Consider the following 16,229-nt stretch of genomic DNA (forward strand, 5'->3'; position numbering starts at 1 on the left):
TGTTTTCCTGTTTGATTATTCATGTACTCTGTAATTGGGCGCTGCGGAACCCTTGTGGCGCCATATAAATAAAGGATAATAATAATAATAATAATAATAATAAAAGAAACTATGTGAGGCGAGTGTAGGCAAGTCTCTCAAGTAGCTTGGAGGGGCATGGGAGCTGAGAAATAGGATGGTAAATTGAGAGAGAGTTAGGGTTAGATTTTTTTTTTTCAGAATGGGAGTAATCACTGCATGCTTGTACAGAGAAGGAAAGATACCAGTAGAGAGAGAGAAAGATTACAGATTTTAGTTAAGGCTGGGATGAGCACGGGAGACAGAGCTTTACTAATTTGTGAGGGTATGGAATCAAGAGGAGAGGTAGTAGAATAGGCAGATGAGAAGAGTGCAGATACTTAATCTTCATTTGTGGGATCAAATGAAGAGGTGTTAGAGGGTTCAGGCAGGGAATTGAGCAGGTCACTTGCTGTGGAAGAGCATACCATTTCATCTCGGAGTTTATCAATCTTGTCCTTGAAATAGTAAGCAAGATATTGCGCACTAAAAGTGGCTGGTGGGATTGGTAAGGGAGGGATAAGAAGTGATTTAAATGTATTAAAAAGTCGCTTAGGGTTAGAGGCTTGAGCAAAAATGATAGATTGGAAATATGTTTGTTTGGCAGTGTCCAAAGCATTGTGGTAAGAGTGGTAAATGATCTTATATGTGAGAAAGTCACTAGAACTACGAGATTTATGCCACTGGCGTTCTACTTTACGTGAGAGTTTTTGTAGGTGTCTTGTGAATTTAGAGTGCCATGGTTGACATCTAAGTCTACGTGAAGTGGGATGGGTAGCCGGAGCCACTTCATCGAGTGCTGTTTCCAGAGTTTGGTTAAGGTGTGATACAGCAGTCTCAGGAGAGGTGAATGTAGAAATTGGTGAAAACAGTGGTTGCAGAGAGGTAGATAGTTGTTGAAAATGAATAGCGTTAATATTTCTGCGGGTTAGAGGAGGCTTGGTAGACTTCAGGGAAATTGAGTTTGAAGTAATGGAGGAGAGCATGCAGGTGATGAGGTTGTGATCTGAGAGAGGGAAAGGAATGTTAGGGAGATCAGAAACAGAGCATAGTCTGGTGAATACAAGATCAAGGCAGTGGCCCTCTTGATGAGTAGGGGAGTCAAGTCATTGGGAGAGGCCAAGACAGGAGGTTAGAGATAGAAGTTTGGAGGCATGGGGAGATTGTGGACTGTCAATAGCGATACTGAAATCATCCAAAATGATGGTGGAGATGTCAGAGCATAAGAAGTTAGGGAGCCAAGCAGAAGAATCTTCCAGAAACATTTTGGGTTGCCCAGGTGGGTGATAGCTGCAACACGTAAAGAGAAAGGGGTGAAAATCCTAATAGAATGTATTTAAAATGATATAAATGTGAGTGAAGGAACAGGTGGTAAAACTGTGTATGTGTCAGATTTAGACAGTAATATTCCAACCCTACCTCCTTTACAGATACCAGGCCTGGAGGTGTGACAGTGCTGCAGGGAAAGCTGTATCTGATTGTGTGAGCCAAGTTTCTGTTATTAGCATATTGAGGGTTTTTTAAATGAAAAGGTCATAGATAAATGTTAATTTGTTGCAAACAGAGCGTGCATTCCATAATGCACATTTTAGTGACGTTGTAGGGAGATGGGAGACATGTAATGTTTATAAGGTTTGTTGGATTCCACTAAACACCTTCAGAAGTGACAACATCAATTATAAGCAAGTACTAATATTACATACCCTCCAACTGTACCTTTTTGCCAGGTACAGTACCTTTTTTATGGTCTGTACCGATTTTTGACTCTCCAAAATCCCATTAAAAGTATAGGAAAGGGGGCATGGCCACGCCCCTTTTACCCGTGGCCACACCCCCTTTCCTGATTTGTACCGATTTTTATGTGTAAAATGTTGGCAGGTATGATATTATCCAAATACATTTAAATACACTGTTAAATTATTCATTAAAATCACATATATTGTCTACACAGCAGAGGATGTTTGTGGGTAAATGCAAAGTTGTAGGGATTGTCAGTGATTCACTGATTACTGATTAGTCACTGATTAGTATAAAAACTAATACTACTGCTCAGAGCCACCAAGACATAGGGTGGACCCAGGTGCTGGGAGGATGTGGCCAACGGAGGGGGCATGGCTCTTTCCCATAATGATAGGTAATCCTATGGAGCGCACAACTGCTTCGCACAATGAGGAGCAATGGTGGAAAATTCAGAGGGCCATGCCCGGGAAATTTGCCCCACTCCCACCTCTCCCCACCCATGCTACTGCTCCCTGACAAAATGACCAGGCCTGTTCAGATACAACCAAAACTGCTAGGGGTTCTATTTTAATATACACTCTACATATACTGTATACAACACAAACACTTTCTCACGTTGGTAAGTTACTTGTGTAGACACAAATCAATTTAATGTCTCTACTCTTCCATTGCTCTTGCTACAGTTTAATTACATAAATTCTCAAAATCTTTAAGACATTGCTTTCATTTTAAAAGAAGAAACAGGACATGTTTATACGTATAAGTCAGACTAGTTCTGATAACACTGTAATGTCCCACAAAAAAAAACAACAACCCAGTTCCATTATCACATGCCAAGAGTTGCAATGCCAAAAGCTGGCAACAAACTGGTACTGTATAAGCAAACAGATAATAATCATCAATCTTAAGCAACTCATTAAACTTGTATTTTTAAATAGATTCTTCATGGAGAACAAATGCCTCATTAATCTGGATGATTTCAAACCGAGAGCACAAGTAAGGTCAAAGAGAATAATGACTGACAAGACAGGTCTGCAAGACACTGCATGTTCCTTACCTTTAAGTCTTCCGTAATATAAAGGTCAACAGATTTGTTAACGAAAAAGAAAAATGAACGGTTATCTTAATGATTAGTATGTAATGGCTGAATTACTGCTTATTTAAAGCTGCTGTCTCTGATAAATATAGTAATGGGAAAGAGAGAAGGTGATAGAGAGTACTGTACAGTAAATCTGTGACCAGCCACAATAGTCACATACAGTAAACCTGCAATGTTGTCACTTAATTTCTTTTTTTTTTTTAAATGATCGCTATAACTATTAATATTTAAAAGACAATTAATCTCTATGAATATGCACTAATATGTGAGTAAATACGTGAAGAATTAAGGAAAAATGTCCCGTTCTTCCTATGTACTTGAAGCAGTAGGTGGCTGCTATGTACAATTTCTCTACTTTATCTCTCTATAAGGGTTGATTATCTCTCCCTATGTATACTAAGGATATGGATTCTGATTGGGCAGGAGCTGCAATGATTTACCTTCTTTTCTTTTTATTTTTCTATGCCAATTGGGTTGTCCCCCCCCCCCCCAACCCTGCCTCCTCAAACTAATGCATTGCAGCATAACGCAAACAATATATTTACATATTTAATTATTTACATATAGCTTCAAAGAAAGTCCAAAAGAACACACACACACACACACATATATACTGTATTTACACACTCCGTTGAGCGTATGTAATAGGGTCCAGGTTTGCTGGAGGTGCGGAATGCCTTACGAAGTTTTTTTAAAGCGGCAAACGCAAATTATTACCTCTTTAAAAAACCTCTGAGATCAGCCGGCATCCTGCACCTCCGGCAAACTTTGACTCTATTACATATGCCCCCGTGTTCCTTTATTAGGTAAACCTGCGAATCAACGCATAGAAGCATGTAGCATTGGTAAAGAAGTTCAGTTGTTGTTCAGACCGGAATGGGGAAGAAATTTAATTTAAGTGACTTTGGGGGTGATTCAGAGCTGATCGCAGATGTGCTAAAAATAGCACATCTAGGATCACAATCTCTGACATGCGGGGGGACGCCCAGCAATGGGCTAGTCCGCCCCCGCATGTCAAGCTCTACCCCCACCCCACCTCTCAGGTACTGGGAACCAACTGATGTACCGTCTGTCTCCTCTCCTCCCTATGGGCAAGCATGGGTAGCAGTCCCCTATCACTGAGAGGTCGAAGCCGCGGCTGATTTTAAACACAGCAGAGGAGGGGTGATGGGGATACAGGAGTGGAGACCGGTGCAGGACGGACAGTCCATAATATGTACAATATACTTTTAGGTTCTCTTACTGCAGGAGGGATGATTAGCGTAGGGATGCTATGACAGACATTGCTGGTCATACTGTAACAAGGGTACGCACAATGTTATCCGGTCTTTAGGTTGACAGTAAAAAGGTTGACAGTCAATGGGTCGACTTTTGTGTTGACTTGTTTCTCATGTCGACATTTTGGGGTAAATCCAGACAATGTCAACCTGTCGACCTAATGAACAATACAATGTGGGTCTGTGTGCCATAATGTGACCTAGCTTTATTTATGCCCAGCGCTGAATTCCCTAGACTAATCTGGTCCACAAAAAAATACGGTCCCCATTTAATTTTCAGGCCTCAAAAGGCCAATCAATATAGAATTACAGCACAAAATAGAATCTACATTACTCTAAATATGAAAAATCTGCTTTTGGAAAACAGTGTTGCTGTCATCAGTTTCAAGTGACGAGAAGGAGAATTATACCCCTTTTCCACTGTTGATAAAACCCGGTTATTGCCATGATGATAACCCAGGATGCGTATCTGTGGAAAATGGGCCCAAAAAATCTCCTGGTCCAGTGACCCGGGAATCCTAACCGGGACGGACCCTGAGTTAACGGGCAGTGAAAACAGGGAACCTGGGTCCCATTTACAGAATGTGGATAGGGTAAAAGCTGTCACCGGTGAGGGAGATATTACAGCCTCCCGGTGTGGTCCGCACCATGCCGGTATTTACCCCACAGCGCTTCATATGGGGAGACTAATCTCTCCCTGCCCGTCTTCCCAGGTAACAGCTGTGTAGGTCGCTGGTCTAGTCTGGCGTTCCTGAGTCCGGACCATTCCCAATTTGACCTAGCCCTGGGAGATCTGGATTTCCCATAATTTGGAGATATCGGGCCAAATGTAATAGAGTGAGAGTTTCAGAAAGTGAGAGATTTGGTAAGGTTTTTCAGTTTTTTTTTAAAAGTGACAATCATTTACATTGCAAAACCAGGTTGATCTTGCTGTGTAAATGATTGCCACTTTAAAAAAAAAAACTGCAAAACCTTACCAAAACTCTCACTTTTTGAAACTCTCACTATTACATTTGGCCCGTCATCTCCAAGCACTAGCAGAAGAGAGAAGCGTGTGCAGTATAAACGGCGCTGACCGGGGAATAACCTAGGTCGGAGCCGCAGTGTAAAAGGAGTTCGTCCTGGTCAGACCTGGGATTATGGAGGAAAAGAGGTATTACTTACAGATATATATTCTTTCCATCATGCAGAGGTGTATTTGACACCAATCTTCCTGTACGAGTTCGGAAGAAGCCACACAACACTACTTTAAAGTAGAGATGAGCGGGTTCGGTTTTACTTGGATGTCACGTGTTTTGGTTAGCCAATAAGAAAAATCCAGAAAAAAAGAACTTGCTATAATTCTGGCGTTAAGAACCGAGTAAATCCGAACCCGCTCATCTCTACTTTAAAGTAGATACCTTGGTGTTAAATGTATCACACCTTCTAAAGAGGACAAGTGGAGAAATTGCCTATACCGACCAATCAGATTCTAGCTATCATTTATTAAAGACATTCTATAAAATAACAGCTACTGTATATTGGTTGCTGTGAGCTACTTCTCCTTTAGCTGGGTACACACTAGATGTGCAAACATTGCGATGGTCTTCCCAATTTTCCTTGAACTCCAGAACAAATTATATAGGGCCTTATTCAGGTTTGTTAGCAAAACAAAAAAGTTTGCAATTGGGCAAAACCATGTGCAGTGCAGGTGGGTCAGATGTAACATGTGCAGAGAAAGTTAGATTTAGGTGGGGTGTGTTCAAACTGAAATCTAAATTACAGTGTAAAATAAAGCATCCAGTATTTACCCTGCACAGAAACAATATAACCCACCCAAATCTAACTCTCTCTGCACATAATATCTGCCACACCTGCAGTGCACATGGTTTTGCCCAATTGGTAACTTTTTTGGTTTGCCAACAAACCAGAATAACCCTGAGTGCATACACACTGTGCTATACTTCAAACGACCTAACAATACTGTATATCATGCATCATTAGGTTGTTTGGTCATTAATGATATATATGTATAGTGCGTACACTCTAGAGATGTGCGGCGGGCACTTGTCGTGTTTTGTGATTTGGTTTTGGTTCTGGTTCTATGCTCGTGTTTTGCCAAAACCACTCTTTCGTGTTTTGGGTTTGGTTTTGGATCTGGATGATTTTTAAAAAAAACATAAAAGCAGCTAAAAATCACAGAATTTGTGGTAATTTTGATCCTACGGTATTATTAACCTTAATAACATTCATTTCCACTCATTTCCAGTCTATTCTGAACACCTCACACCTCACAATAATAGGATTTTAATACCTACCGGTAAATCCTTTTCTCTTAGTCCGTAGAGGATGCTGGGGTCACATCAAGAACCATGTGGTATAGACGGGATCCGCAGGATACATGGGCACTTTAAGACTTTCAAAGGGTGTGAACTGGCTCCTCCCTCTATGCCCCTCCTTCAGACTCCAGTTATAGGAACTGTACCCAGGGAGACGGACATTTCGAGGAAAAGGATTTATTGTTAAACTAAGGTGAGATACATACCAGCTCACACCTCAAGCACGCTGTATAACATGGCATTCAACATAACGCAAGTCAACGGCATGAACAACATCAGCAACAGGCTGACTAAAAAAGTAACACAACATGTGTTGAAACGTAACAAAAAACTGCAGATACAGTACGCACTGGGACGGGCGCCCAGCATCCTCTACGGCAGAGATTTTCAGCCTTTTACAACTAGCGGCACACTGAACAAGATTTAAATATTGCCAAGGCACACTCAAATATAATGGTGATGCATGGTGCAGTTCCGTGTCCTAGGATGTCATGTCAGTTTCTCCATAGGTAACGCCCGAGCCACATCTGTGAAAGCCAGAAGAGCACAACACCGCCCGGGTCCAAAATTAGAACTAGTTCTGCAATAACTAAACCCACCAGTATTGATCGCTCCAGGATCTCAGTAGCGGCAAAATACTGAGGGGCCTGGCTCTGCTTCTATGGCGGCACACCTGGAGACTGCTCAGGGCACACTAGTGTGCCACGGCACAGTGGTTGAAAAACACTGCTCTACGGACTAAGAGAAAAGGATTTACCGGTAGGTATTAAAATCCTATTTTCTCATATGTCCTAGAGGATGCTGGGGTCACATCAAGAACCATGGGGTTATACCAAAGCTCTAGAATGGGCCGGAGAGTGCTGATGACTCTGCAGCACCGATTGACCAAACATGAGGTCCTCATCAGCCAGGGTATCAAACTTGTAGAACTTCGCAAAGGTGTTTGAACCCAACCAAGTAGCCGCTCGGCAAAGTTGTAATGCCAAGACCCCCCCGGGCAGCTGCCCAGGACGAGCCCACCTTTCTGGTAGAATGGGCCTTCACCGATTCCGGTAACGGCAATCCAGCCGTAGAATGAGCAAGCTGAATCGTATGACAGATCCAGCGCGCAATAGTCTGCTTGGAAGCAGGAGCCCCAATCTTGTTGTGAGCATACAGGACAAACAGAGCCTCCGTTTTCCTAAACTGAGCCGTTCTGGCGTCAGTAGCCACCGGCACCACAATAGGTTGATTCAAGTGGAACGACGAAACCACTTTCGGCAGAAATTGCTGACGAGTCCTCAACTCTGCTCTATCTTCATGGAAGATCAAATAAGGGCTCTTGTGAGACAAGGCCGCTAATTCAGACACCAGCCTTGCGGATGCCAAGGCCAACAGCATGACCACTTTCCAAGTGAGGAATTTCAACTCTACCTTCTGTAAAGGTTCAAACCAGTGAGATTGAAGGAAGTGCAACACCACGTTAAGATCCCACGGTGCCACTGGGGGCACAAAGGGAGGTTTGATGTGTAACACGCCTTTCACAAAAATCTGAACTTCTGGAAAGGAGGCCAATTGTTTTTGGAAGAAAACCGATAAGGCTGAAATTTGTACTTTAACTGAGCCCAACTTTAGGCCCGCATCCACACCAGCTTGTAGAAAATGGAGAAAATGTCCTAACTGAAATTCTTCCGTAGGAGCCTTCCTGGATTCACACCAAGACACGTATTTTCTCCAAATACGGTGGTAATGTTTAGACGTTACTCCTATCCTGGCCTGAATAAGAGTGGGGATGACTTCCTTGGGAATACCCTTTCGGGGCTAGGATCCGGCGTTCAACCGCTAAGCTGTCAAATGAAGTCGCGGTAAGTCTTGGAACACGCACGGCCCCTGCTGTAACAGATCCTCCCTCAGAGGAAGAGGCCAGGGATCTCCTATAAGTAATTCCTGAAGATCTGGATACCAAGCCCTCCTTGGCTAGTCTGGAATAATGAGGATAGCTTGAACCATTGTTCTTCTTATGATCTTTATTTCTTTTGGAACGAGTGGAAGTGGAGGAAACACATACACCGACTGAAACACCCACGGTGTCACTAGAAGTCCACTGCTTTTGCTTGAGGGTCTCTCGACCTGGAACAATAATCTCTGAAGTTTCTTGTTGAGGCGAGATGCCATCATGTCTATTTGAGGAATTCCCCAAAGACTTGTCACTTCTGCAAAGACCTCTTGATGAAGACCCCACTCTCCTGGATGGAGATCGTGTCTGCTGAGGAAGTCTGCTTCCCAGTTGTCCACTCCTGGAATGAAGATCGCTGACAGAGCACTTGTATGCCTTTCCGCCCAGCGGAGAACCTTTGTGGCCTCTGCCATTGCCGCTCTGCTCTTTGTTCCGTCCTGGCGGTTTATGTACGCTACTGCTGTTATGTTGTCCGACTGAATCAAGACGGGCCGATTGCGAAGAAGATGCTCTGCTTGCAGAAGGCCATTGTAAATGGCCCTTAGCTCCAGAACGTTTATGTGTAGACAAATTTCCTGGCTTGACCATCTTCCCTGGAAGCTTTCCCCCTGTGTGACTGCTCCTCAGCCTCGGAGACTCGCATCCGTGGTCACTAAGATCCAGTCCTGGATCCTGAACCTGCGTCCCTCTAGGAGGTGAGAGCTGTGCAGCCATCACAGGAGTGAGATTCTAGTCTTGGAAGACAGGATTATCCTTCGGTGCATGTGCAGATGTGACCCAGACCACTTGTCCAACAGGTCCCACTAAAACACTCTGGCATGGAATCTGCCAAACTGAATGGCCTCGTAGGCAGCCACCCTCTTCCTCAGCAACCGAGTGCATTGATGGATCGATACTTTTGCTGGTTTCAGAATTTGTTTGACCAGGTTTTGAATTTCCAGAGCCTTTTTCCACTGGAAGAAAAACTCTCTGTAATTCTGTGTCCAGAATCATTCCCAAAAACGACAGCCGTCTCGTCGGAACCAACTGTGATTTTGGCAAGTTTAGGAGCCAACCATGTTGCTGCAGAATTGTCAGGGAGAGCGTAATGTTCTGCAGTAATTGGTCCCTGGATCTCGCCTTTATCGGGAGATCATCCCAGTACGGAATAATTGTGACTCCTTGATTACGCAGGAGAACCATCATTTCGGCCATTACTTTGGCGAAAATCCTCGGAGCCACGTGGACAGACCAAACGGCAACGTCTGAAATTGGTAATGACAATCCTGAACTGCAAACCTCAGGTAAGCCTGATGTGGAGGATAAATGGGAACATGTAAGTAGGCATCCTTTATGTCTACCGACACCATAAAATTCCCCTCCTCCAGACTGGAGATCACTGCCCGGAGAGATTCCATCTTGAATTTGAATTTTCTTAGGTAGAAATTTAGGGATTTGAGGTTCAGGATTGGTGTGACTGAGCCGTCTGGCTTCGGGACCATGAACAGGCTCGAATAAAAGCCTTCTCCCTGTTGCGACAGGGGAACCCTGACAATGACTTGATTGTGACACAATTTTTGTATTGCGGCGCATACCACCTCCCTGTCCGGAAGAGAAGCTGGTAAGGCCGATTTGAAAAATCGGTGAGGGGGAATGTCTTGAAACTCCAGTTTGTACCCCTGGGACACTATTTCTAAAACCCATGGGTCCAGGGCCGAACGAGCCTAGAACTGACCTAAGAGCTTGAGACGTGCCCCCACCGGTGCGGACTCCCCAGAGGAGCCCCAACGTCATGCGGTGGATTTGGCAGAAGCCGGGGAGGACTTCTGCTCCTGGGAACCGGCCACGGCCGGTGATCGTTTACCTTTTCCCTTTCCTCTAGTAGCAAGGAAGGAAGATCCTCGGTCTTTTCTGTATTTATTGGGCTGAAAGGACTGCATGTGATAGTGGTGTGCTTTTTTTTGTGGTGCAGGCACATAAGGTAAAAATGATGACTTACCCGCGGTAGCCGTCGATACCAAATCAGCGAGGCCGTCACCAAACAATACACCACCTTTATACGGTAGAGACTCCATAGCTTTCTTAGAGTCAGCATCAGCATTCCATTGATGAATCCACAACGCTCTACTAGCTGAGACTGCCATGGCATTGGCCCTTGATCCCAAGAGGCCAATATCCCTCGCAGCTTCCTTTAGGTAGACTGCAGCGTCCCTGATATAACCTAGTGTCAAAAGAATGCTATCCCTATCCAGGGTATTTATGTCAGATGACAAGTTATCTGCCCATTTTTCGATAGCGCTACTCACCCACGCAGATGCAATGGCTGGTCTGAGTAGAGTACCCATGGTGACATTAATGTATTTTAATGTATTTTCCTGCCTACGATCTGCAGGATCCTTTAGGGCTGCCGTGTCAGGGGACGGAAAGCCACCTTTTTGGACAGCCCCCACAATGGGGGGTGGCTCCCATTTTCCCTATCCCCAGAGGGAAACGGATACGCCACTGGAATCCTTTTGGTAATCTGAAACTTATTGTCAGGATTTTCCCAAACCTTTTCACAAAGCATGTTCAGTTCATGAGAGGGAGTAAACGTTACCTCAGGTTTCTTTCCTTTATACATACAGGCCCTAGTATCAGGAACAGCAGGGTGCTCAGTGATTTGTAATACGTCTTTTATTACCACAATCATGTACTGAATGCTCTTTGCCAGTTTTGGATCTAATCTGGCATCACTATAGTCGACACTTGAGTCAGTGTGCGTGTCGGTATCCGTGTCTGCCAGCTGGGCAAATGAACGTTTTTGTGACCCCGAGGGGGTCTGGACTTGTAACAACACATCCTCTACGGATTTCTTCCATGCCTGGTTCTGAGACTCAGATTTATCCAATCTCTTATTTATCAGAGCCACATTAGCATTCAAAGCACCCAAAACATTCACCCAATCAGGTGTCGGCGGTGCCGACAGGGTCACTCCCACAGCCGTTTGTATCCCTAACATAGTCTCCTCCTGGGAAGAGCACTCCGCCTCAGACATGCCGACACACATGCACCCAACACACACAGACACACTTGTCCTATAGGGGACAGACCCACAGTAAAGCCTGTCAGAGGGACACAGAGGGAGTTATTGCCAGCTCACACCCCAGCGCTCAATCCCGGTCTGAAACACCACTGAAAATGCCCCAGACCTGCAGTGCTTTTATAATTAACATATTAACATATAATGCACCAAAATAACTGTAACCCCCCCCCCCCCCCCCCGTTTTTCACCCTGATACTTATTAGTGATGAGCGGGTTCGGTTCGTCGGGATCTCTGAACCCCCCCGAACTTCACTCTTTTTACACGGGTCCGAGGCAGACTTGGATCCTCCTGCTTTGCTCGGTTAACCCGAGCACGCCCAAACGTCATCATCCCGCGGTCGGATTCTTGCGAGATTCGTATTCTATATAAGAAGCCGCGCGTCACCGCCATTTTTCACTCGTGCATTGGAGATGATCGTGAGAGGACGTGGCTGGCGTCCTCTCAGTTTCTATGTTCAGTGGGCTGCAAATTGTGCTGCAAATATCTGTGCTCAGTGTGCTGCAAATATCTGTGCTCAGTGTGCTGCAAGTGCAAATATCTACATTCTCTGCTTGAAAAACGCTCCATATCTGACTGTGCTCAGTGTGCTGCAAATATCTGTGCACAGTGTGCTAATTGCTTTATTGTGGGGAATGGGGACCAGCAGTATTATATAGTAGGAGGACAGTGCAGAGTTTTGCTGGCCAGTGACCAGTGACCACCAGTATTATACGTTCTCTGCCTGAAAAACGCTCCATATCTGTTCTGCATTGTAGTATTTAGTAGGAGGACAGTGCAGAATTTTGCTGACCACCAGTATAACTATATATATAGCAGTACGGTACAGTAGTCCACTGCTCTACCTACCTCTGTGTCATCAAGTATACTATCCATCCATACCTGTGGTGCATTTCAGTTTTGCACAGTTTGCTGACCACCAGTATATACTATATAGCAGTACGGTACAGAAGGCCACTGCTCTACCTGCCTCTGTGTCGTCAAGTATACTATCCATCCATACCTGTGGTGCATTTCAGTTTTGCACAGTTTGCTGACCACCAGTATATACTATATAGCAGTACGGTACAGTAGGCCACTGTTCTACCTACCTCTGTGTCGTCAAGTATACTATCCATCCATACCTGTGGTGCATTTCAGTTTTGCAGTTTGCTGACCACCAGTATATACTATATAGCAGTACGGTACAGTAGGCCACTGCTCTACCTACCTCTGTGTCGTCAAGTATACTATCCATCCATACCTGTGGTGCATTTCAGTTTTGCACAGTTTGCTGTCCACCAGTATATAATATATAGCAGTACGGTACAGTAGGCCACTGCTCTACCTACCTCTGTGTCGTCAAGTATACTATCCATCCATACCTGTGGTGCATTTCAGTTTTGCACAGTTTGCTGACCACCAGTATATACTATATAGCAGTACGGTACAGTAGGCCACTGCTCTACCTACCTCTGTGTCGTCAAGTACACTATCCATCCATACCTGTGGTGCATTTCAGTTTTGCACAGTTTACTGTCCACCAGTATATAATATATAGCAGTACGGTACAGTAGGCCACTGCTCTACCTACCTCTGTGTCATCAAGTATACTATCCATCCATACCTGTGGTGCATTTCAGTTTTGCACAGTTTGCTGACCACCAGTATATACTATATAGCAGTACGGTACAGTAGGCCACTGTTCTACCTACCTCTGTGTCGTCAAGTATACTATCCATCCATACCTGTGGTGCATTTCAGTTTTGCACAGTTTGCTGACCACCAGTAGATACTATATAGCAGTATGGTACAGTAGGCCACTGCTCTACCTACCTCTGTGTCGTTAAGTATACTATCCATCCATACCTGTGGTGCATTTCAGTTTTGCACAGTTTGCTGACCACCAGTATATACTATATAGCAGTACGGTACAGTAGGCCACTGCTCTACCTACCTCTGTGTCGTCAAGTATACTATCCATCCATACCTGTGGTGCATTTCAGTTTTGCACAGTTTGCTGTCCACCAGTATATAATGTATAGCAGTACGGTACAGTAGGCCACTGCTCTACCTACCTCTGTGTCGTCAAGTATACTATCCATCCATACCTGTGGTGCATTTCAGTTTTGCACAGTTTGCCCTTCCACCAGTATATAATGTATAGCAGTATGGTACAGTAGGCCACTGCTCTACCTACCTCTGTGTCGTCAAGTATACTATCCATCCATACCTGTGGTGCATTTCAGTTGTGCGCAGTATATATAGTAGTAGGCCATTGCTACTGATATATTACTGGCATATAATTCCACACATTAAAAAATGTAGAACAAAAATGTGGAGGGTAAAATAGGGAAAGATCAAGATCCACTTCCACCTCGTGCTGAAGCTACTGCCACTAGTCATGGCCGAGACGATGAAATGCCATCAATGTCGTCTGCCAAGGCCGATGCCCAATGTCATAGTAGAGAGCATGTAAAATCCAAAAAAATAAAGCACAGTAAAATGACCCAAAAATCTAAATCAAAATCGTCTGAGGAGAAGCGTAAACTTGCCAATGTGCCATTTACGACACGGAGTGGCAAGGAACGGCTGAGGCCTTGGCCTATGTTCAAGGCTAGTGGTTCAGCTTCACCTGAGGATGGAAGCACTCATGCTCCTGCTAGAAAACTTAAAAGAGTTAAGATGGCAAAAGCACAGCAAAGAACTGTGCGTTCTTCTAAATCACAAATCCCCAAGGAGAGTCCAATTGTGTCGGTTGCGATGCCTGACCTTCCCAACACTGGACGGGAAGAGGTTGCGCCTTCCACCATTTGCACGCCCCCTGCAAGTGCTGGAAGGAGCACCCGCAGTCCAGTTCCTGATAGTCAAATTGAAGATGTCACTGTTGAAGTACACCTGGATGAGGATATGGGTGTTGCTGGCGCTGGGGAGGAAATTGACAAGGAGGATTCTGATGGTGAGGTGGTTTGTTTAAGTCAGGCACCCGGGGAGACACCTGTTGCCCGTGGGACGAATATGGCCATTGACATGCCTGGTCAAAATACAAAAAAAATCACCTCTTCGTTGTGGAATTATTTCAACAGAAATGCGGACAACTGGTGTCAAGCCGTGTGTTTCCTTTGTCAAGCTGTAATAAGTAGGGGTAAGGACGTTAACCACCTAGGAACATCCTCCCTTATACGTCACCTGGACCGCATTCATCAGAAGTCAGTGACAAGTGTAAAAACTTTGGATGACAGCGGAAGCAGTCCACTGACCACTAAATTCCTTCCTCTTGTAACCAAGCTCCTGCAAACCACACCACCAACTCCCTCAGTGTCAATTTCCTCCTTACACAGGAAAGCCAATAGTCCTGCAGGCCATGTCACTGTCAAGTCTGACAAGTCCTCTCCTGCCTGGGATTCCTCCGATGCATCCTTGAGTGTAATGCCTACTGCTGCTGGCGCTGCTGTTGTTGCTGCTGGGAGTCGACCGTCATCCCAGAGGGGAAGTCGGAAGACCACTTGTACTACTTCCAGTAAGCAATTGACTGTCCAACAGTCTTTTGCGGAGAAGATGAAATATCACAGCAGTCATCCTGCTGCAAAGCGGATAACTCAGGCCTTGGCAGCCTGGATGGTGAGAAACGTGTTTCCAGTATCCACCGTTAATTCACAGGGAACTAGAGACTTGATTGAGGTACTGTGTCCCCGGTACCAAATACCATCTAGGTTCCATTTCTCTAGGCAGGCGATACCGAAAATGTACACAGACGTCAAAAAAAGAGTCACCAGTGTCCTAAAAAATGCAGTTGTACCCAATGTCCACTTAACCACGGACATGTGGACAAGTGGAGCAGGGCAGACTCAGGACTATATGACTGTGACAGCCCACTGGGTAGATATATTGCCTCCCGCAGCAAGAACAGCAGCGGCGGCACCAGTAGCAGCATCTCGCAAACGCCAACTCGTTCCTAGGCAGGCTACGCTTTGTATCACCGCTTTCCATAAGAGGCACACAGCTGACAACCTCTTACGGAAACTGAGGAACATCATCACAGAATGGCTTACCCCAATTGGACTCTCCTGGGGATTTGTGACATCGGACAACGCCACCAATATTGTGCGTGGATTACATCTGGGCAAATTCCCGCACGTCCCATGTTTTGGATTTGGAGGTGCAGAATTATTTAAAAAACGACAGGGGCATGCACGAGATGCTGTCGGTGGCCCGAAGAATTGCGGGACACTTTCGGCATTCAGCCACCGCGTGCCGAAGACTGGAGCACCAGCAAACAGTCCTGAACCTGCCCTGCCATCATCTGAAGCAAGAGGTGGTAACGAGGTGGAATTCAACCCTCTATATGCTTCAGAGGACGGAGGAGCAGCAAAAGGCCATTCAAGCCTATACATCTGCCTACGATATAGGCAAAGGAGGGGGAATGCACCTGACTCAAGCGCAGTGGAGAATGATTTCAACGTTGTGCAAGGTTCTGCAACCCTTTGAACTTGCCACACGTGATGTCAGTTCAGACACTGCCAGCCTGAGTATGGTCATTCCCCTCATCAGGCTTTTGCAGAAGAAGCTGGAGACATTGAAGGAGGAGCTAAAATAGAGCGATTCCGCTAGGCATGTGGGACTTGTGGATGGAGCCCTTAATTCGCTTAACCAGGATTCACGGGTGGTCAATCTGTTGAAATCAGAGCACTACATTTTGGCCACCGTGCTCGATCCTAGATTTAAAACCTACGTTGTATCTCTCTTTCCGGCAGACACAAGTCT

The 16,229-nt window shown here is 45.1% G+C and overlaps 1 protein-coding gene across 1 annotated transcript in view; it reads left to right on the forward strand.

The window, feature by feature from the left end:
- The first annotated feature begins 1,257 nt into the window (after positions 1 to 1,257).
- The window catches only part of LOC135027274 (uncharacterized), a 34,622-nt gene continuing 19,650 nt past the window's right edge, over positions 1,258 to 16,229 (forward strand). Inside the window, exon 1 of the mRNA XM_063953696.1 lies at positions 1,258 to 1,336. Within this exon, the coding sequence (XP_063809766.1) occupies positions 1,258 to 1,336 (79 nt within the window). The remainder of the gene's footprint in view (positions 1,337 to 16,229) is intronic.

The sequence above is a fragment of the Pseudophryne corroboree genome, chromosome 2 (assembly GCF_028390025.1).
Source record: "Pseudophryne corroboree isolate aPseCor3 chromosome 2, aPseCor3.hap2, whole genome shotgun sequence".
Lineage (NCBI taxonomy): Eukaryota > Metazoa > Chordata > Amphibia > Anura > Myobatrachidae > Pseudophryne > Pseudophryne corroboree.